At 44.3% G+C, this 23,981-nt stretch overlaps 1 protein-coding gene across 1 annotated transcript in view; it reads left to right on the plus strand.

Annotated features, from left to right (window-relative positions):
* Positions 1-20,662, plus strand: part of T265_03626 (hypothetical protein) — a gene marked incomplete at both ends in the record, with an annotated part of 41,911 nt that extends 21,249 nt beyond the window's left edge. The window contains one exon of the mRNA XM_009168161.1: positions 20,281-20,662. Within this exon, the coding sequence (XP_009166425.1) occupies positions 20,281-20,453 (173 nt within the window). The remainder of the gene's footprint in view (positions 1-20,280) is intronic.
* Between the last annotated feature and the right edge of the window lie 3,319 nt (positions 20,663-23,981).

Consider the following 23,981-nt stretch of genomic DNA (forward strand, 5'->3'; position numbering starts at 1 on the left):
ATATATATATATATATATAAGAGTGCCGCGCAGTTTCCTTATTGCGTAGTGGACCAAGCGAAACACCGTAAACCATAAAGTACAGGTGGTCACTCAGGTAGGCTTTCAACTGGACAATAGGTTTTGGACCCGCCACTCCCGACAGGTGATCAAACAAGGGCATTTCGTTGACTCATCCCCGAGTGGCAGATGAAAACTGTCAGCCCAAAGGTTTAGGTTTGCTTGACTCGGGCACAAAGTGGTTTGTAGTCAGTTTGCCTTACTTGGTCCATAGACCCAAGGTAGTGAAAGCAAACTGCAAAACCCAACACATCTCGGGCAGTTATCAAGGTTTTTTTTCAAAATAATTAAAAACCCGTGTCTTTCTTCGCGAAAGCTTTCCATTGGCTGCTTTTTCAGCCAGTCTTTATTTTCCGCTCAATCCCGTGCTCCACGCAAACACACTATTCTGCTTATCACTCCTGGCTGAGGTCACAATGAATTTTCGTAGCCATCGCCAGACAAACTGTCCCGAACTTATAGCTAACCATGACACATCATGTGATCTGGTCATGGGCTATTTAACAAATCACTCACAGAAGAGCTCACCCGTTCAACTCTTCTTGCTTGGATTGATAATTATGGACCGAGAGTTTGCCTCGGATGATTCCTATCCGAACTCGTTTAATTTGCTCCGTGTCAGATTGAATGTTTCACTGGCCCTTCGGAACTCAGTTTGGCACACATTGCCTGTTGTTGTACCTAAGATGCACAATGTTCCGCAGTACAACCCGACATTAGGAGCATTGATGGTGTCATCATCATTGGTGACGAAATTTGTGCGTGAAAATCACCAAACCCAGCAAACAGATCAGTTACAGTAAACTAATGCACCCGAGTACCCAAAGTATTGCGGCCAGGAATACAGTGGAACTTCTTTTCACGAGTCATTGTTCAGTACCCAACTTTGCCGGCGCTGTTCAGAATTCACCAAACTTTAACAAGATTTGTCAAAAACAACGGTGTGGACATCTGTATTTATTGAGTGATATTACATGACCCTACAATTATGTTTTTCTAAACATATCGGCTGAAGTTCTCTTTACTTTCGACCTACTGACTTACTTTGATGGCGCATGCAGTCTACCTAAAAGAACAGAACTCACTAAAACAAAATGCGCATGAAACTAAGATTGTTTGAATTAACACTAGAATCTTCCACAGTTCGAATCTTGCTCGGAGACCGAAAGGCTCTATATCAAGTGAACTACTTATTCCTGAATGCAACCCGTTAGCGCAATATACTACACTTAGATCAAACAATAAGATTTTCTTTATTCAGGAGTCTCTGGAGTTTCTCTCCTGCTCTGCTGTCACCACTTTTGTTACTTTAGTCATTCGGACAGAAAAAATGGATCCTTCGACCCACTGCTTGTGTAGCTTGAGTTCTCGTTAAGCCTCACACTTACGAGTTGTTTCCAATGAGAAGGATACAATATCAAAAGAACCCGAAATATGTGGAAATGTGACAGGCTTTCTCTCTGAGTAAGAAACTGGATCTGGTGGATGTGGAAATGTGACAGGCTTTCTCTCTGAGGAAGAAACTGTGTAGCTCATACTGTCATCTGGATCTGGCAGTTGGGTCGATGGCGACGTTACGGAATATAGGTATCTCGAGTGCGTTGCTTGGTTGTTAGTCTGGAGCTCGGCAGCTGGATTGCATTCCAGCACGGACGATGTCACTTCGACTGGTGGCCCAACCACTTGAGCCCAATCTGCGCGAGCAGATGGGTCGCTGAACGGATAGTAGATTTTTCAAGATAAATTCATCCTTAGCGAAATACACTCATTTGCATACCAAGTTGGTTTTGACGGGAGACTCACTTGGAAGCCACGTTAATCTCTAGTTTTTTATGTTTATAAGCAACTGCATGTGCTGGACCGGACCGCCCCCAGTTTAACAAACTAGAGATTCAGCTTGGTTCCAGGTGAGTCACCCGTCAAAACCAAACCGGTATGCAAATGAGTGTACTTCCCTAATTTTGTTGCAATCTGGGTTCAAGTAGAACATAAGGTTGGTGGAAAAGGGGGACTACCGGCTACCTGATGAACCCGAAACAGAAGGGCGAATCCGGTTGTAGGATATCGAAGAGTTTTCAGCACCCTCGTGGGTAGTGTGATAGATCCGTCTTGTTAAACCAGTTTTCTTGTGTTCTGTTGCTGTCCCATTTGCTATTTTCACTACAACCTTCCTCTGGTGAAATAAACCTTCTGCGCAACGACATATCACATGGAATGCACCCAACCTGACCTGCTGCACTACTGATCCTCTATCAACTGAGAAGCTGTTCTCTAAGAACGGGTTTGGTTAGAACTGTAATTTAATGCAGCTAAGTTAGGGAGTGAGTCTGAATGGTGGTTGCCGCAGTTACGTTAACACAACTGCAGGGTAGGTCACAGTTTCGATTTGTGAAAGCCACTCAGTGTCCTTCTATGTCACTTCCTAGGGAGGCAGAACTGTCCTAAAGTTTCAAGCTACCTCGTTTCTATCAACTTCACCCTGGAATCAGCTTACTAGTCAACCTATCAGTCGTCTTGAGGGCTATACTGAGCCGAACTTGGTCTTTCTTAGTTGAGTGACATGTCGAGTCACTTTTTCAATTAAGGTATGCAGGTGACATCCAAGTCACTTAATGCGACCACTGTCCATAACACTGTTAGGTTGTCCTGGTCGCGACCATAACGGTTGACTAGCTTCAAGACAAATGAGACTGCGCCACTGCTCACTGCGTCCTGCACACAACTCTGGCTTCTTTCTTGGACTGATCGATCGAGCAGTTGACTGAATGACTGACTCTGTTTTTGTGTGTTGAACTTGTCAGAACCTGCGGTCTGAAGAACATGCGCGTAGGTTCGGCTACGCTTACAGTCAGTGTCCATGACCTTCCTAACAGGGTCGTTTGAATGAGTTGTATGGTGCACCTACCACCAGACTGTCAACGGCCTGGTTAATATGGCCAAAGAGAAGAGCAACAGTCCAACGGACGACCAGAATATGTACGGCAGACTAACATGTGCCATGGTAACAAAGACGGCGCACAAGGTCCAGGGGTGTGATATGGCTGCTGAGCAAATCGTGTTCAGTCCGGCAGTATTTATCGCAGCGCCCTCCCACATCATACCCAGACAGCGATGGCATTAGAAGGTACACAAAGATGCACAACTCGTACCCACGTTGCTGAAGCGAAAAGACTCAGCTTGTGATTGACGAGGTTTGAACGACGTCTGATGGTACACAGAAAGAGTCTGCCCTTGTTGCCTTGTGTCCAATGCACACAAATAAGACCACACGTGTGTGCTCAGTGAATCATCAATAACTACTGGTGTACAGCTGAAAGGCGCTCCGTACCCCATCACCAAAACTGTAAACTGAGAAGGGTAAACGTGCTCTCTGGTGTTCAGAAGCAGTTTGCTGTAACCTTCTTATCACATTGAGGACGTAGAGCAATGCATGATGGTACATGTAGAAAATACTTGTTTTATCTAGTCACGGGCCATGCTTCTACTGAACCGATACGAAATGGCGAAAACTCTGCCTTTGAATGGAGCTGACTTTTCTGAATCATCACATATTTCGCATCTTCTCTTAGTACTATCACTGAGGTTCGTAATTCCCTTGTCAGTTATGTCCCTCCATAGGCTTGCAATACACTCGGATTTTAGACAGACAAATATATGACCGGTTGCCGGAAGCCCCAAACTGTCACACAGTGTATTGCTCACAGGACTCGGTTACTCGGTGCCTTAGTTGGTAGTCCTAATATGGATAAGCGAATCACGCTGCCAGTGTTCACACTTTACTGTTGACTTAGTTCAATGCTATGCGCTCAAGGCAGCTGTAAACTTTTCGCTGAATTGTCGACAGAACTCTCGGTGGACAGACTCATTCACACATCACCAGTCTTCAGAAGGCTAAAATGCCTAATTTTCAGAGCAATGGAGTAACCGACCACTGCTTAGACCACCAGGAAATCAAGGGTTCCTAGCTTTGTTCACATGCACATGCTATCTGACAGGCTGGTAAAAGTTTCGGAAAGACTTAACATAGAGAAATCAAGAGAACAAATAGCTAGTATGTGAGTAGTAAACAAGACCACTCATGCCCTAGGCGTGAGTACTCCGGTCACTGTCTTTTAATTTACACATGCGTGCAGAGGCTTAGCAGCTAGCATATACTATCGAAAGTGGAACGCCTTAGTACTGGATACTTCGGCTGTCAGAGTTCAGAGCACCGATCACCGACATCCGTTAAGGTGCCCTCTAATGAAACTAGTTGTAAGGATAGGGGGACGTAACGTTCATTAAGCGAGGCAGAACAGCCGACCTCAGTGGCAGTTCTTGGCAAAAGGTCGTGAAAGTAAATTGTTGCCAATGTGTCAGATGCGGAGGTTTTCTCTCAGGAGGGAACGAACCTTACCGGTTGCCGAGGTTTTTCGACCTTGATAGTGCCAAGGAAACATACGTATTGGGAAATAAAGGCGAAATTTACTCAGCGAGGCAGAACAGCCGACCTCAGTGGCAGTTCTTGGCAAAGGTCGTGAAAGTAAATTGTTGCCAATGTGTCAGATGCGGAGGTTTTCTCTCAGGAGGGAACGAACCTTACCGGTTGCCGAGGTTTTTCGACCTTGATAGTGCCAAGGAAACATACGTATTGGGAAATAAAGGCGAATAAAATTTACTCATGTCTAAGGAACAACAACTAAGATGGGATGGCACCTACAAACCAATTTGGTCAATGAATTACTTTATCTTCCTCTGTCTCTCCTTTTCCGGTTGCCGGAACTGTAGTAGTTGGAGCCAGCACACCCCTGGTGGTTCATGGGTAATGACCTCAACGACACTTATTCATGTCAAAGTGGATGCCTTTACCTGCCGGCAAGCAGATTTGGCTCGGTTATTCAACTGGATTTCAAATAGGCGTTGTATCAAATAGCCAACTTACCCTTAACTCTCTCAATAAACTGCTGCTGGGAGTTGATTCGTTAGTGGGGACAGCTGTAGCTTAACTGTAGTTGCTCATTTTTGCTAGTGGTTTCATAACAGCTAGTGGTGATCATTCCTGTCAGTGTCCTTTAGTGAGGATGAAGTGAATGTACCTTATATAGCTGCAACGTAAGTGTGGTGAAAAAATCAACCAATTCCAGTCAGCCAATAAAGCTTCAAAATAAAGGTCAAGTTCGGAAAATATAAGAGTAAGATCTAATTTCTACCAATCCAGAGTTACTGAATGAAACAGTCCTTAAGTGACAATTTTGGTCTGCGTCGATGATGGAGTGGATTGCATCTTCACATAACCGCCAATGAACGCAGTTCCAGTTGTGGTAATCCCGCGGACAATAGAATTCAAGTGAACCATTCTCTTATGGACGACATACTTGTTGGTTGTATTGGTTGATCGACTAAATCCACTACTGTTTTGGTCAATGAAGAAGGTAAGCATCTGAATTTCGATGTATCAAAACGGGATAATGATGAAGTAAGGGTCGGAGGAAACCGCAGTCAGTGCTGCTTATAAACGTGGTCCGCAGTGAATTGAAATGCTCGACAAAAGGATAAACAGTCCATTCAATCGACTGGAAAAAGCCATCAAGTGAATTCATGGCTTTGTCTTCCTGTGTGAATGTCACGGCGCTTCTTTCCACAACTATATTTGCAAAGCTCCCTTCCTCGAATGAGGGGTAGAAACTAGCCGGAACGCTGAGACCCATCTTCCGGGAAACGATAAATTATAAAAGTGACCCGAGCGTTTGCGTTATCCACTTGTCATTGTTAATCATTTTTGTACTCTGTGCCACTGCGAGTTGCTGCCTTCACTTTGTCTGATTCTTTCTCATCTCCAGAGTTTGTTGTCGAGCACCGGGCTAACATACACATCCTAACAAAATCGTATGAGACACTGATAAATCAGCTCAATTCCGTGTGCCATACCAGACTCAGTTATCCGATATACTTAGTCCGTTTCAAACACATAACGCAAGAATCACTCAAAGTTCCTTTATGTGTAGTGTAGTTTGGGAATACGAGTGATGATTCTGCGTCCTCGCCTCCCGAAAAATTCTCGCACCCGTATCCAAAAAATCACCCTGTTTCACTTCCCTGAGTATTTTTATTTGTTTCTCTGTGCACTGTCCTTGCGAGTTCCGTAAAGTCACTAACAGATGAGGCTTTACATATAACACAAGTGCACAGATTAAGGTTAAGCTGATAGTTCAAATGTGACAGTGATTAGTAGTATGTTAGCGTGATATAATTACTGGACACTGCCACTGAATACTCTTTCAACTTTAGGTCATACACGCTTTGACTGCGTAAATGTGAGAAAAGGAGGCGCATCACATGCGTAGATGTTAGACAGATGCACTTATCTGAATAGCGTAGCGCTGCTTTCCAAACGTGGAAATGCAACAGTTCCCTTTACGGAGAAGGATGAATGAAAATAGGCAAAACGTTGCTCCGCACAGAACAAAAATAGCAGGCCCTGAAAGAGAACCGAGCATTGTAATCTTAGCCTGAACTTGATGGTGTATTTGTCGTATAATTATGGGTATAATATACGGGAGACCTCATACAGACTGAACACGGTTCCTCTCACCAGATAATACGCAACTAGGTATTTCGGTCTCTGCCAGCAAGTTTCCCACTTTCTGTGGTCTGAATCTTTTAGCATATTGTCAGCAACTGACCGAATTTCTCAACCCAAGTTGAAACTATCCACATCAACACAGAGAGGTTCTCTCTTCTATTCCTCAAGCCCACAAAGAGGAAGTCAAGGCAGTGTCCAAAGGCCTACGTGAGTAAACGAGTGGAAGGCGACAGCCTATGTCCGTATGGATACGTACCTCGATCACAGAAACTTTAGAAACCGCAGAAGCATCAAAGCAACTGTGCAGCAAGGCTCAAAGTTCTAGCCATAAATTTGACTTGATAAGACGTGGTTTTGAGATCACTCAAATCCTCCCATTCCGCCAGCCTGCCTGCCTGCCTGCCTGCCTGCCTGCCTGCCTGCCTGCCTGCCTGCCTGCCTGCCTGCCTGCCTGCCTGCCTGCCTGCCTGCCTGCCTGCCTGCCTGCCTGCCTGCCTGCCTGCCTGCCTGCCTGCCTGCCTGCCTGCCTGCCTGCCTGCCTGCCTGCCTGCCTGCCTGCCTGCCTGCCTGCCTGCCTGCCTGCCTGCCTGCCTGCCTGCCTGCCTGCCTGCCTGCCTGCCTGCCTGCCTGCCTGCCTGCCTGCCTGCCTGCCTGCCTGCCTGCCTGCCTGCCTGCCTGCCGGCTGCATTGCAGCTATTGGCGGCGTTTGGTATAGGACGTTGACCTGAGCCATCTACCGATTTAGGCGAAATAATCAAAAACTGCCCCTAAAGTCACACAGTTTACTTTGGAAACGGCCTCTCCTCTGTATTTACGTCTAACAGGTTGTAGAGGTGTAGAATGCTATGAAAACGTCCCCGCTTTTAGAGCAACTTGGGTACCCTCCTTAAGCATCAATGATCAAATGCTTCGAATCTTCGAAGGTCACTCCCCGGTCCACAGGCGTAGCCTGCCTGCCTGCCTGCCTGCCTGCCTGCCTGCCTGCCTGCCTGCCTGCCTGCCTGCCTGCCTGCCTGCCTGCCTGCCTGCCTGCCTGCCTGCCTGCCTGCCTGCCTGCCTGCCTGCCTGCCTGCCTGCCTGCCTGCCTGCCGGCTGCATTGCAGCTATTGGCGGCGTTTGGTATAGGACGTTGACCTGAGCCATCTACCGATTTAGGCGAAATAATCAAAAACTGCCCCTAAAGTCACACAGTTTACTTTGGAAACGGCCTCTCCTCTGTATTTACGTCTAACAGGTTGTAGAGGTGTAGAATGCTACGAAAACGTTCCCTCTTTTAGAGCAACTTGGGTACCCTCCTTAAGCATCAATGATCAAATGCTTCGAATCTTCGAAGGTCACTCCCCGGTCTCACAGGCGTATGTTAGTATGGATCGGATGGTCGCAGCACACACATGGGGCTTCGTTCAAAGGCTGGTTTCCAAACTTTTCCATAGGATGCCTTTCTGGCGTTGAAGCTGCAAATGTTTATTTTGCGCCGTACCCAACTATCCAGGAGAATTATAGAGCCCAGATAGTTGAAGGAATCAACTTGGTTTCTGGGGTCTCTGGTACAACTAACAGAGCTAGACTCGACATCTGAGCTTTTGCAGGAGATTCTCTACTATTTATATACAGTCCGACCAGCGAAGTATAGTAGCCGATATGATCAAGAATAAACTGTATTTCCTTTGGATCTTTACTGAGGACGACGATTTTAGTCTAATCATGGTTCGTCGTCCATTTGGTATGGCTCACTGGTACTCCACAGAAGCCGCTGAGGGCGTGTGACATTATAAAAAAATCGGTGGAAGTGCGCAAATTCACCGAAAACCCGAGTTTGAATCAAATGCCGTAGACTCTTAAGCAAGATTTTGAACCTTAGGCAGTAGACTCTGACGCGATTCATGTTCAGGTTACGAGGGACATCCTTAGCGCTACGCGGCTTTTGTTCAAGAGTGAATCAGAACACAGTGACTGTCAAACACTGTCTGTAATGGACAAGTGGAAAAGTGGTATATCTAGTTGCAGTGTGTGCGTGGCTTGTACTGGTACAATGAAGTCCCTTGATTGTCTGTGGACATGCTGAGTCCTATCCTGTGTGTAGGCGCTGAGGTACCGCATCGAGCTGCAGGTGTGCGCAAGGTGAAAACACTATGGTAAATCGTATATGGCCATTCCCACTTGATAAATGCACACAAAACATCTTGATTTGATGTGGGCCAAGGTAGTACGCGTGGCACGTGATGCAGGTGGTACCAGTGTAAACAAAATTGACAAGAAATGTTGAGTGTACTTTTACTGATCAAACTAACCGGAGTGGCTGGAAAGTTAATTAAGCAAAGCGGAGCCGCTACAATCTCCAGCCTCCATACAGCCAATTGCAAACTACTATGTGTGAAGAAGCTGTGAAGGGTGGAACCGTTGGAGAGGCTGCTGGACCATTAGTTGGTATCATCAGCCGGCGCCCGCACCCCAAAAGGCGATTCGCCTGATAGTGGGGTCTCATGGTTGCCGGAGATGGTCAAACGGTTTGTCCGACAATTCGGTAGTAGTAAGTACTGACCAGGAGTTCATGTCCTCCCGTGAAATCTCTTTATGGAAGGGCAGCGCGTGGTGCCACCGATACTGTATTTTGTAGGAAACCCGGCTGCAAACCAAGAATTCACCACTACCTGATGGCGCCGGAGCCCCGTTAACCCATGTACAGCCTGAGGTCACATCATGGCCCCGTTAACCCATGTACAGCCTGAGGTCATATGATATTTGAGACCGTCGTGCTACGCTCAGGTGACGGAGTGAGATGGCAAACAGTGCCTGCCATCAAATTTGCTTATTTTAAAGCTAAGTTCGGACTGGCCTCAGTCGCGCTTCGTTCCCGTTAGGAATACGGAGAAGTTGCGGGCAAAATAGAAAACTAATATGACTGAATGCCTCGATTTATCAGCGTCTAGCATTTGGATGTCCTAGGAAGCGACAGAGATAAAAACGATATTCCTCACGTCCACCAAGTTTGCCTGACTATGAGTACACACGAACAAGTAGCTTCCTTTCTAGGTCATGATCTAGCTATCAGCGACGACTTATGCTCCAGTTTCACTTCATGTTCGGAATATATATTACAATCAAAAGCACTATGTGTTTGGATGTGAAGTTGAAAGCCACTCAGAGCTGGGCGAATCGAGTAATATCCCTCTCTGCTCACGTCGCAGTCATTTTACATCCAGAAAAACATGAATATAGTAGCCAAAAGAGTGCGGTCTTCAGGCTTTTGGTTGTCGTTGTTCAATTTTTAGTTGGATCAACAAGAGTGTGATGTTTTTGCCCGCAATTGGATCTGGTATTTTGAAAGAGATAAATTCAGACCCGAATTGGCACATGCTGTTTCATTCTAATAAATTGATCGATTGATTCTACTAGTGTGGTTTACTCTGCATTTAAACATGAATCGATACACACAGTGTTCTTTAGCCCGAACGTTTGGTCTCAGTTGAACGAGGTTACCCGTGGGTTTGTTTGAGAACGTGTAGATCCGCAGAACTGTATGCGTCACTGGACACTGTGTTGTCATTTAAGGAGAGCTCCATCTAGACCAGTTTCTTAAATGGCATGTTACGCTTGTTGATTCCCAATGAAGCGTGAAAGATACACGTCTTGTTCCAAGGTCTTTGTGAGTAGTCTCAATGCGCTGACAACACTGTCTGGTGTAGAAGTCTGAAGTGCTCTTGTAAACAACATTTTCACCACGTTGCATTTGTAGTTTAACGACTGGAAACTGAGGAAGCACATACATTAACGTGATCATACCAGATCCATCAGCTCTGTGTAACAGATGTCCAGAAATGAAAGCTTCCTATGTGTTACAGCAAGAGTAGAGTAAATACTATTCATAATCTAAACGAACTAACAAATATATTCCATGTTTCTGGCTACCGCTAGCGTATCATCCGCCTCACGCTGATATTAAATTCATTCCAAAATACAGCGATTGGGATGTTCCTCCTATTTTATCATGAAAAATTGGCGAGAACTGGACTCACTGGGTTGCCAGTAGCAACACCGTTGACCTGTTGATAAGGCGAGTTGAAGAACTTAAAAGTAACATCCTGAGTGCACAACAGTAACAGTTCATTTAAAATGGGAAGACAGAACTCTCAGAGTCAACCATGGTACATTAAAGTTATGTGTTCGTGCGGAGGGGCTTTAATCTTAGGCCAGTGCACGTTCACAAGACACACGTGTCCAAAATTAAGATTGAAACGTTCCAACTTGTCAGTAGGGTCCAATGTGTGCAATATTCTAATTGTCAACTTTTGATTTGTAGGCTTTAAATTCTCACTCCCTAAACGTGCCAGTTTATGTTCTGGCTGCAACACGGCTACAACAGTACATTTGGTGTAAGAAACTTTGTAACCTACTTTTGATTTGTAGGCTTTAAATTCTCACCCCCTGAACGTGCCAGTTTATGTTCTGGTGAGTATGACGCCTAAAACATGGCTACAACAGTACATCTGGTGTAAGAAACTCTGGAACCCCATAGTTCTCAAGTATTGAACACGGCTTCAGGTTTCTGTGTGTCCCACCATCAACCAACCGTATTTCAGACGCAGGTTGTGGTAAAGCACGTTTTAGCTTCCTAATTTCCTGACATGTTCTTCGCTGTTCAACGTTCTGAATAGTTGCGTGTCCTTCAGCTTATCCTTATCTTTCGAATCCATAGCGACGGCACCTGAACCTTCATCTGGCTTCGCCATGAAAACCTCTTGCGATCTGAGCTCCCTTAATGCCTGAAGGTTTAGGACTTCAGTGCACTTATTGATTATGAGGGTACTTAGAAAATCTTCAGCAATATTAGTTATGTTGTTTTTTAAACCAACTAGACTTATGGATGCTGAAATGCTCTGGCTCTGACAACTGGTCATTTACAAAATGATTTACAAAATGAAGTTCACCAGTAGTGAACCTATGAGAAGGAATCGTATAACTTCGGTTTAACCAGAGTGCTTCAGTTCACACTAAATTCACTGTTACAGTTGGACAGTTTACAGACATACTGCGGCCCGTAGAAAATTGTTTATATTCTCCTTCACTAAGCTCTGTCATCGGAAAAACCGTCAAATGTTCGCTTAGTTCGGTCAAAGACGATTTCACAGAAATAAGTAACCTGACAACACAAAGGGGGTTCGTCGGCAAAATGTACTACTCTCTGGTGCGATCCTAATAGTTGTGTTAAACGAAGCTGCTGCAATCCGGTGAAGCCTGGAACCAGTAAAACTGAGTGTGCTGCTACGCAGGGACTTGAAAGACTGTCCATGGCATTGACCAACCGGTCGAATTTTCAAAGACAATTCGACGTCCACACGTACCCGAAAGACCTAGGCTTTTAAGTTGACCATGTGATGTAACAGCCGGAGTTGTCGTTGGTGTACCCATCTTTTCAGACATGTAGAACTTTGAATGACACAGCAAGAACACGGAGACTGGTGTGTGGTCTGAAGTTTTTTTTCAAATTTCTGGGTAGAATCCCAGGTAGGAAACGCCCCCCTCCTCAGCAGCCAGACATCCTCGGTAAACGTCATCAAGCCAGTCTCACCTCCGCGTTTACTGTCCTTCTGCGCCACTGAAATGGACGTATTCTGAAGTTTGATGAAGCTGCTGCCATTATTGCATCAAACTTCAAATAACTCTTAAGCTACCTTGAATTTGTTTTGCGAAATGCACTCACTTGCAAACTAATTTGGTCTTGATAGGATTCCCAACTGAATCCCAGCTGAAACTTTCATTCATGATATTCATCAACTAAATGTACTACACGCAGGCCGCCTCATGTTTCCTGTTGAGCTTCTCGTTAAACTAGTTTGCGAATTGCGTCCCATTTAGGCTCAGTTAGAACATAAGGTTGACGGAAACTCGTGGCTAAGCCCACTTTATGAGTCCACGAACGAAGAAAAGGGTGGTCAGCTATCGAGGAATTTTCAGCAACCTAATGAGTAGCATGTTTCATCCAGGCAAATCATACTGTATTCTGGTCGGCTAACTCGGCAACCACGTAAAAACCTATTTTGAAAGTTGCTGTATGTTCTTTTACGGTTACTGACACCCACACTAATGAGAGGATAGGAAATGCTTTTATATCCCAGCCTCCGTCTTTTCATTGCAGGAATCAGACTTTTAGAGAGGGATTATCGTTTTCGCTGAGTCTGTGAATAAGTATGGACCCATTCCAAACGAGTTCACTGAGTAACATTGTCCACAAAATGATGCTTCGCGTGAGGAGTACGAAGCCCTGATTTTGTCGCAAGATTCAAGTATTCCACGTTGCTTCATTCATTGGCAGGCCACATATCAGTTTTTTTTAGGCTTGTGTACGATGGAAAGCTATTTGGCTTTCTTATCCGCATAGCCCACACACTCTCTCCCAATCGCAAAACTGTATCAACTGAACGTTTCACCGGACACATCACACTGTGAGATCCTATTTGCTGTTTATCATTAGTTTTACATCCAAAGCCACAGTCAAAGTTTTTCATTCAAAGCCAATCACCTGTTGTCGGCCCACGAAAATTCTATACGTATCTTCTGTTTGGGACGCAAAGAAATTCTGGTCGTGTGTACGTCTATTTGTCACATCTGGGACAGATGTTTCAACAGTAATTTCACAGAAATATTAATCCTGCGCAAAGTAGCTACAGACTCCCATCACTGGCGTTGGTCTCTTTGTCTGTATGCTTGCATTGAAACCCACGGGGGGCAATCTTCCTTTGTGCATGAGTCTATGGCCAATGTGTTATCACTATTCAATCTATGCGACAGTACGTAGATCTACCGCCTAAGGCGTGCGACTAAACGACCTAATTCTGTCGATTATAGTAGACGGGCCCGTCATCTAGAAATAGCACGAGTTGACATCTGATTGTAGTTTGATTTGTGTGTACTGTAGCCATCTGAAAGTGTTGAAATTCATTTGACATGTAGATGTCATTTTCTACTCCCAATTCGCTCACTCCAAACGACTCCAACGAAATTTGCCACGTCTGCTCTCAGCTCGTGTTCATACAGTGTATGCATTCGATGACACGGTGATACCATTAACCGATTAATGCAGCTGACGAAATACACTAACATTTGCGAATTTCAGTGCTGTTAACGAGAGACGAAACCCAATTTAAGCCGAATCTCCAGTTTAGTTTTTCCGCAACTGACTGTGCTGCACGAGGACCAACTCATATTTCAGATGGCACGATATTCGAGATATGGCAGTGTATTTTCTTCATAGAACATATCAATTTTGAGGTTAGTGAAAAAAGATTGACAGCCCATAAGTGGATTCGTCCTTTTATTAGGCTCATCAGATAGGTGCGGTTTCCGAGCTTCTGTCAACATAAGGCTAATAAAAACTGCGAGGCTGGGTCCACTTTAGGGATCTCAATGAGTGTGGAGCCGATTGAAAACCTGTCACAGAATTTTCAGCAACCTCATAAGTAGTGTCCTTTCACGAAAATAACCAACGAAGCTCGCATAAAACCGCTGGTCTCAGGTATAACGAACCCAAATTCCTCCTCATTTATGAGGAAACATCAACTCAAATGAAATAGTGAAGATACTTGGGGAACAAACAACTGAGAAAAGTCGCCAAATTCCAAGAGGTCATCGCAACCGGCGGAAGCCTTATTAAGTTTCAAGCGAGAACCATTTAGTCGTTCTAGTGCCAACCGTCCCTCCAGCTTGGACGCCATGGCAATACACATTCATGACTCATACCATCACACGGAATCTCTTGACCCACCTACCACCACCCGTTGGTGGTGGGAACTTCTCATGTGCCCGGGTAGATGAACGAAACTCTGCTAGTGTTGACGTCTCCCATTTTTCTTCATATGTACTCATTGAATCCCCTGCACCCGGCTAAGGAATCCTCATATGTGAAATATTTAGCAGTAGTTCGCTTTAGCCACAATCAAGATAAGGAGGCGACTTATCCGCACGCATACCTTATCGTTCTGCAGGATCTAAAATGCACCACTGATCTGTTTCGAGAAACATAATGAGTCGCTCTCAGATGCCCACACTATTCGTCTTTTTGGTTCATCTACCCCACCAGAAATGCTTTGCACCCGCAAAACCTTCAGCTATTACTTGCCGCTTCTGCCTTTTTGTTACAAACGTCTGAAACTTATCCTTTAGTCCCCCATAAGGTGCCCCTTCATTTTTGCCAAGACAAGATTTACACCATCTTCATCTGCCTGACTGCAGATATTTACTAGGATAGCATTGCTTTTTGTTCACAATTTTTCTCCATATTACATTACAAATAAACGTTCCGACTGCAGCTGGAGATATAAACTAACACCGCTCTATCACTCATGAATACGGTTCACATAACTTCATTCAGGCGGTCAGCTTAGTCACACGCAAATTAGACCTAAATTCTTTTGTTTACAGGGCCTTCATAAAGAGCACGTATTGAAAGGTCCCTTTTGAAGCCGCTTCAGAACCCTCCTATTAGACACAGTGTTTCATGAAAATGGGTTTGGACACCCTCAGTTGTGAAACTACGCGCGATAGCGTTTCATTAAGGAGTCATCTAATTTACGTATATCTCAAAGTCCAGTTTTTAGTGCCGCATCAATAGAGATGGTTTACATATTGTCAACAATTTCTCCTTAAAAATACTTTCAGAAAAGAAACTTAATGATACTCACGCGGATTCTTTTCAACCCATAAGAAGGTTTCATAGCCATTCTCGGAGCCCCAGCCATCAAGTTGGGAACCAACAGGTTGTGGAAAGTTGACTCACAACGGCTGGAAAAGATTTTGTGAACAAATGAATTACTGGTACTTTTGTTAGTAGCTCAAATCTATTGGGAGAGAATTAATCGATTATCGAACACACATCGCACCGGTCCTTTTGCTTTCGTCAGACGGGCGTAGACTGTCCGATTACTGGTACTCCTGACATAAATACGGTCACTTGATTTGTAATATGGATGCGATACTTAATTACTCATGAGTACTCTGAGTAGCCATTAATGAGGTCTAGTGGACAACCGAGGTTTGAACAATGCCTCTTGAAGTTAAAAGGAGCAATGTCCATATCACGTTTTTTTCCTTCCAACATCTATCCATTTACTCAGAGAAATAACAGAAAACTCGCCTAAAGGTGTATGTTCTCCGACGTGTGGGAGAACAATAAAAGTGATTCTAGTATGAGTTCCCTACTAGTTCAAAATTACGGGGCGCACTGATGCTCGTAGGAAAATAACAATGGACGATCTCCAAATCATTTTCCTAACCAGCTTTCCGCACTAACAGTGGTTAACTAACGACCTCAGGTGTCGTCGTCTAGCGATTTCCCTAGCTCGGTGTAGAACCAGGCAGTGTTCATAGTATTTACATGATATCTTCTCTGTATAGGTAAGCTTTGCTCTGAGTGTGGACCTGGCACTCAACGTCTGGATGCCCATGACATTCCATATGACAGAAGAATGAAAAGCGTCGATTGATGATGAGGGAGAACTGGATCTTTATCCAGAATCAAGATAGTGCCCACATATCACTGATTATTCACTAAACATAACAGCATTTACATTATTTTTGCCCCTAATGATAATTCAAGCTGCTCAAAGTTGACGTTACTCAATACATTGCTGATTTTCGCTTCCCTCCGCAACGATAGCTAGTGGACAGCAACGTAGGTCGAGTATGCGATTTACCTACTGTTTCGGCTTTGATTGCACTAGCGGAAGACTGTCTCTTATTTACCAAGGTCTTTTCGGATACAGCACAAACGCAAAGTNAGTGTCTTTCCCTACCAATAAAAATTCCACAAAGTGTAGTAAGCGCATAAATAGGAGAGTTGTTTTCCCGGTATGAGAGGGCTGTGGTTAAAAAGTCACCTGTCTTAACATCGGGATCTATAGACCTATTGCCAAGTTCACTTTGCTAGTGATATCAACGACACTTTCCTCTAAAAAACCAGTGTAACACGTAATGTTAGCATGGCATCGTCGCCTCATGAGTGTCAGCAATAAGTCATTATAAGAACTTTCAGATATATATTTCTGGTAACATTCAAGCTTACAGTCTTGCAGTTTGTTGCTGTCACACACAGAGTCACTAGCACCCTACCGTGTTTGTTCAGAACATTCTTATTCTGTCGGATGCTCGCCTTTTCTAAGAATGACAGCTCCGCGACGAACAATGTGGCGTTTAACATTTGTCACAGTCAGTCGATCCCATTAGCTACTAAGGAACAGTATCGCAAACATTATTTTAGACTTTTGATTGCATCAAAAAGAGGAGTCCAACTGTTGGTCTACACGGCTGCCAGCTTGACTATCCGTATACATAATTCGTTATATTTGTCCTGTGAACAGCAATTAGATAAACAATTCGGTTATCTTCGAGCCAATGGAAAGCCTTATTTAACCCCACATGAGGAAAACCATATTAATATGAAGTCTTTTGCATGAACTGCTCAAAATGTGCTTGAAATGGTTCGCTTTTTACCCCTTCTTTTTCGACTACCAGTGAGTTTATAGTGTTTCCCTTGGAATTGTATTATCTTTAGGTTACCTCTATCTATTTCACACCTGAATTATCGGGGACGACTAATTTGGTGCTCTTCTTTGCGCTTTCCTCCCGTCAAAAGTGTCATCTTGAGGTTGAGGAAGGAGCAATGTACACCGCTTATATGATACATGGTAGGAAGGCGAAACTGGCTGAAGTGGGAGTTTGCGAGAAAGCTGAACGGGCTGTTGGTAACGACAACTACCGTGATATTTCCGAGAGTCAAACATTACACAACTGTAATTGTCTCAACAGTTGCAAAAGTCTCAGTCGTGACTAAGCTGGTCCATTTCTTTCAAACTCGGTGGATTGATAGAATGATATCCGATATATAGTCCATGTTGTTCGGTCTCATCAAAAGCAGAAATATGATGATGCTGATGAACATTATGAAGCTTCTGTCTGTCTACGATAAGTCTGACAAATACCAGGTCGTGTGATCTATGCAAATAGTTTCACAGGAGAAGGTAAACAAGAAAACATAGAATTAAGCTGTGGAATTGATTTCTCAGTTTGTATACACCAAACATATCACCTGTGCGCAAATACAGAATAAATAGATAAAAAACAATGGTTCGTCTGTCGAACCCTCTCAATGCATAGCTGTCGTGCAACTCAAATAAAGCACGATGGCTAAGATACTTTCAGACCGCCCAAGCTTCGACAAGAGCAACCGATTGGGTTTGAACCAGGGACGTTCAGTTTAGTAGTTTCGTGAAATAAGTAGTGGTTAGCTGCAAAACATTCAACCGACCGAGGGCAGTCGGTGACCTTTGCTCAATGGACTGAATCGGCATACCACCACTTCGACTGTGGATACTTTTAGGTGTTTTCTCTCCAGCTGTTGCTGAGACTTATGTTGTCTTTTTGATGTAATCTTTCTTCACTAGCCCTAATGTATGCCTGTAGCGCTTCTTTGATTCGTGCATTACCTACATATTTGGCGTCTCGATAACCGGATCATTCGACTAACAGCGTAAAATGTTCCCAGTCTCTTACTAGGTCTGTTGATTGGTAAATTTAAAACATTAGCTACACACTTTGTTCTTCAATGATCATTCATTAATAGATTGATCGTTCTTCCTAATTCATCGCCAGTTCTAAAGGAGGCCTAACAGATGTCAACCTAGTCTCCTCTACGTAGGCTACCTCCTGTGTAAATATAAGCCGGCTTTCTGAGTAATTTTCATCCCAGTAGTTAGAGAACGAGGGCTGGTGGCGATTGTCGCAGCTATCGATCAAATGTACTGGCTAGCAGTTGTTACTAATAAATCAGATTCGCCGAGTGCGCAATTGTGGTTGGCAGCGTGCAGCTGGTCATCTGGTTTGGACGAATTCTGCCTCCAATCCGACCTACTGCGCCTTAACAAGAGCCAGACACCATATCCCTCTAAGTTTCTCGAAACAATTCCATCATTGAAACAAAGTGCCAGGCGCTAAGTTGAAATCAGTAACTATCCCGTATGAGTATGTATGCCACGTCGTAAACCGGTAGGCACATGACACCGAATGGGTTAAGTATACTGTAATACTGGAACGATCAGGAAAAAATCGATCCCTGTGGGACCGTGGCGGTCCAACTTAACCGCTTTTGGGGACAGTAGCACTCTAGGTGAACGATATCACATATTTTGTATCAAACGAACGGATAAATAAGCATGAAGAAGATCCGATAAAATTGTTAGGGCAAGTAAGTCTTTAAACGGATCACATACAATTCTTCTGTGGTTTTTAAGGGGAATATCAGGGGTAATTTTTGCAGTTTTTGATTTCAATGCAGTGCAGTGAAAACGCAAATCTCAGTGGGACACGAGGATACCCAAGAAAGGGTAAATGTTTAATCTCCTCATCTCAGGCAGACTCATATGATCTGACACACACATGAGAGACGATTGCTATTAGACCTTACTGAACCAACTAACGGTTTTATCTGCTTGCATAGTGCATTTCCTTTCTGACCGGGTGTGTTATCCATCTGGTTTCATAATCCTGATCGCAGTCGATCATTTCAGCAAGTCCATCTAACTCTTTTAAGCAAGTTGCAGTTGTCTGTCAACCAGCCTTTCGTAGGTGCCAATCCAAGGACGAAACACTTCCAAACGTCTCTGTTTCTATTGTAACTAGCACTGCACGACGCACTCTTGCAGCTGTGACAAGTGAGATTGTCGGGTTTGTTCACTGTGGTACAGTGCTGACGGAATTTCCGTGTGTGAAGTTTGCAGCGGTTAACTACATGCACCCTTACAGTGCCAGTCGTTAAAAACTGACTGTGATGTTTTATTCTCAAACCATTGCAAACCATGTTTTAACAAATGACGAAAAAGCTCTTTCGTAGATCACTGAAGTGCTTTGAAAGTGCACTCATTCAAAATTGCAATAAGGTCACCCTAGTATTAAGAAATTGTGTATTATATGGCCCTTCACATAATTTCCTTTGTTCAGTGGCCAGCAGCCACTTTGAACTCGCAGCCACATCATCCGGATCAATGGTACCTCTTTTTAGAACAGATAAATTTTTCCGAATCTCAGCAGCGGCTATTTCTGTGTATGGTGAGTGCGTATTATAAGAATATCTCCGTATTTACGATATTAAAAGAGAATACTCCACAAGAAATACTAACCTTTGAAAATTCGTCACCCGAGGAGCCAGTCAGCAGCGGGTCATGATGCGTGAACGGCGTGATACTTCATCGTGTTGAATGGTTAACTGTGTTGTTTATCAACCACTCGGAGCCAAACACATTCAGTCTTCATATCTTATCCGTTTCGAATTTTCCGCCAAATGTGCGTTTTTAGTGATTCCTAACAAGGATGAGACAGGCGTACGGTACACATCAGCTTTTGGGCACACATTCGCTCCACGCGCATCAGTTGCCATCGGATCCCGCTCGCACAGTAATTCCGTGGAATTACTGCGCCGACCCATTTCTTAGACAAGCAGGGAAATGTGAGAAATTCAAATCAAGTCCCAAACAGTTGGGGAACAGTGCATGAGATATTCCTCGTGACCGCTCACGTGGCTGTGTAATATCACCTGATCAGATGCGCGTTGGGCCGACCGTATCTCACCATCCGAACCGGTGATTTACCAAGTTCCATACTTTGTGTTTCAGGTCCAGTAGAACCATGGTTCACTCTCAGTGAGCGCGTTGCAATCGCCGTTTCCGTGCCCGTCTTCATCCTACTTTGCTTGCTGCTGTGCTACGTGACCCAACGGCGAAGACGTTCGAAACAAAAGTCTAACCTTGCTCCCGGTCAGAATCATGAAATCGAATTAATGTTGTGATTCCGCGAGCCAAACATACCACGCCAAGAGTGATTGTGCAATGCAGAACCGCACAGAGCTCCAGCTGATGTATCTAGAAGGCCGATGTGTATGATATATTTGTAGTTCCAGTCCCTCCCAATGCTGTTTTTTACACACCCCTAACCTTGACTTTGATGTACCCTTATCCCTATCGCTTTGCTTTTTATAATATATTGTACAGAACTGGAAAGTCTGTCTTCCTATCTCTCTGAGTTACAGTTTTTTTCAATCTATGCACGTAAAAATGGTTCATCGCACACCATGGCACAGAGAATAGATACACGTTAGGACTGGTACTTTGAGAAGCGCAAAACACGGAATGACTAACTTTCTGTGAAGAGCTGAAATATCCTAATGCGAGGTCTGATGTTCTGTTGTAGCACTGGTTATTCGATGAGGGCCACGCAACCCAACCAAATCAATATGAATATGCAGAAGGACAATGGGCCATTAGTCGGTTGTAGTGACATAAACAGCTTTTTGAGTATGAAATAAACCTTTGTGGGGCCTTGTACGAAAAGCGTTGCAGCACAGGAGCTTTTGTTTCCTGCGCTGACCCAGCCACTTAACCCAAACCACCCAAGGGAAGTGACCATCCGACTAAGTCCACTTATCTACGGCCGCGTCAGTTTTGACCGACAATTTCGGCAGATTTTCATCCGTTATCGAAAGCCGACTTGTACACTGTTTTCCTACACGTCATAAGACAGGTACCTGACTGCCAGGAATTTAAACAACACTGAAACCGAAGTACCTTAATGCATATTTTCATCTACCTGAATATCCCACCAACGAAGATGTGGAAAAGAAACAAACCATGTTTCATCGAAACTGGTGGTTTTCTTGAATTATGAGGAAAGCATGAGTGATAGTTACGATCGAATTTTTACAGCAAATGTTGTTCCGAGGCTTGAATGACAGGTAATGAGACCACAAAATTGAGCGAATTGTGGGAACTGAAGCGAACTCACCAACCTTAGTATGGCGAAGTTGAATTGTTCTACCAGAAAGCTTGGGAAAACTTACTCACTTTATGCGACAAAGAATCGTGTTTGTTTTTAGGGAACTGCAGTCAGGCCGGCGGATCGGTTGTACTTCTTATTAAGGAGCGAGATGGACCAAGCGGTTAGACGGGGATTTTACTGATCAGAAGTCCGTGTTTGCCCTCATGCCTCCTTCGCGTGGCATGGCAGCTAAGTACCGAAAGGGTGCAACAGCTCAACAATTTTTTATTATTATTTACTTCTTATTAGGGTATTGTGATGTATTTATATGCTTGCAAAAGTGGTTGGTGTTAGACGGCCATCGTTGATCTCCATGAAAAGCACTATCGACAAAGCCTATTACAGAATTTAGCGATTCTCCACCTACTGCCTCTGGTTTTCGTTTTTAGATTGTCAGTCTGCATTTGCTGTTGTGTCGTAATTCTAGTGCATTGTATTATAATATTCGTATCACTTTGTAATGAACTGTATTGAGTTTTTCTCTGCTGTATTGTGCTGTACCATACCACAGTGGATTCCGCCGTATATTATTCTATTCAGTGAATCGGGTTTTGCTATCGTACGCACACAAAAACATCTTTTATGCTTACACTGAAAATTTCGGAGAGTTAGAATACAACGGTCCTATAGATGACTCCCCGTGACCAGATTTAGCTGATTAATAACTAACTGTAGGTAGTCATGTGTGTGATTAAGGTGCACCTCACTAGTGGGAAGAGCCGCCAGGTAACCTTTCGCATACACAGTGGGTCCCAAATGCTCAGTTGTCCTCACCGAATCGGTTGATAACGGGCCACCAGTTTGGTGCGCTGATGGCTATAGAACTGCCCCATTTGTTCACCCTCCAATCTTAACCCCTCAGGTTTACACCCGGCACAGGATTTCATTTGGATCCACATCCAGATTGGCGCAAACCTGTTGTGTGCGGGGGTAAATTGACCCCCTTCAGCATCCCAGGCCAACCCGGAAGCAGAATCCGGCCCACAATGTTTGCGAATAACAGCGTGCACGAGCTGCCTGTGAGCCAGCGTAATCCAACGTAGCAATTCTGGCTACACAAAACAGACCGTCCTTACATGGTAGGCAACATAAGGTTCGCCTTTAGTTTTGTACGATTTTTCCCTGTAACACTATTCTGAAAGAACTGAGAGGTCGTGTGTAATTCAGTTGGTGAAGACATCAAACAAGCTAGAAACCCAACTGAATCGGTGGGAATCGAACGGCTATGTGAAAATTAGGCAAGGCCGGAAAATCCCATATGCTATATGACCTTGAATAGGCTAACGCACACCACGCGTATGTGACCTAAACCCGTGCCTATTGTTTGTTTTGTCCACCGCTGTAGGTGAGACGTTGTTGATTCAGGGTAGGAAGAATCATATCCAAGGTCGAATTCATTAACATAACGCTGTCCGACGATGGAACTGCAAGATAAGGGCGCAAACCCCTACGACTGTCGAACGAAGATTAACAAGCATATCGGGCTCAAAATCTCATCAAAATGGAACGCTGTGGTAATTGGTAGTGTGAGAAGATCTGAGGGTTTTCAATCGCGATCTAGTCCTGAAAGTGAAGCTAATCTATGCTGAGAAGCCTAAAAGCGTTCTACAGCTGTTTCATCCTTACTGGGAATAATCGACAGTCCTCATCTCACCCAAAAAGTTAGTCAACACGTGCACGTGACTGAAGAATGAAAGGCGCTACAGCCTACCCAAATGCGAGTTAATCACACTGCGGATCAACCGCTCTGGCCTACGGTTGGGCCTAACTACTACCCAGAAGGTTGCAATTTCAATTTTCTCTGAAGATCCGTGAGACACACTGCTGATGACTGCGAACATGGATAACACAGCTGTAGAATGCTTCCCGGCTTTTCAGCATAGATTGGCTTCACTCACAGAACGAAATCTCCATTGACGATCCAGGTACTGAAGTATTCGCATTAATTTAGGCTTTGTTGGATCGCTGATAGACATGCTCCGTAATGAGGTGTTTCGACAGTGAGGAGGCCAGATTGACAACACGAAAGTGCCCTAGTCAATGGCCGCGTTTGCATATTGAGTCTGCAATTCATTTTGTTGTGTTGCACGCTCCGCCCAGTCAGACCAAAAACAGACCATTATTTGCCATGTGTTCGAATGGAGAAATTTAGAAAGTCGAAATGTGGGTTTCAAAGGCTCTGTGAGCAGACTGGGAACATTGCGAAAGTGATTCGACGAATTTTCTATAGACAGCGAAATAGAAGGGATGTCATGGATGAGTGAGCTAGGGACTTCCTTGCGTTTACACAGTGCGGTCTAGCCTCACGAACTAGGTGAACCAATATCACCGGGACTAGATCATGTGTGCCCGTACTTAGAGCGGAGTTGACCATTCTTTGATGAACCTTAATTACTCAACGGACAAACCTAGAAGGAGTTCGAAGAATGATTTTGGCGGTCTAAGTGAATTTCAGGCTTGGACTTGAGCCCTGCACCTGTCAAACAGTATTTTCGCCAATTGA

The sequence above is a fragment of the Opisthorchis viverrini genome, assembly GCF_000715545.1.
Source record: "Opisthorchis viverrini unplaced genomic scaffold opera_v5_55, whole genome shotgun sequence".
Classification (NCBI taxonomy): domain Eukaryota; kingdom Metazoa; phylum Platyhelminthes; class Trematoda; order Opisthorchiida; family Opisthorchiidae; genus Opisthorchis; species Opisthorchis viverrini.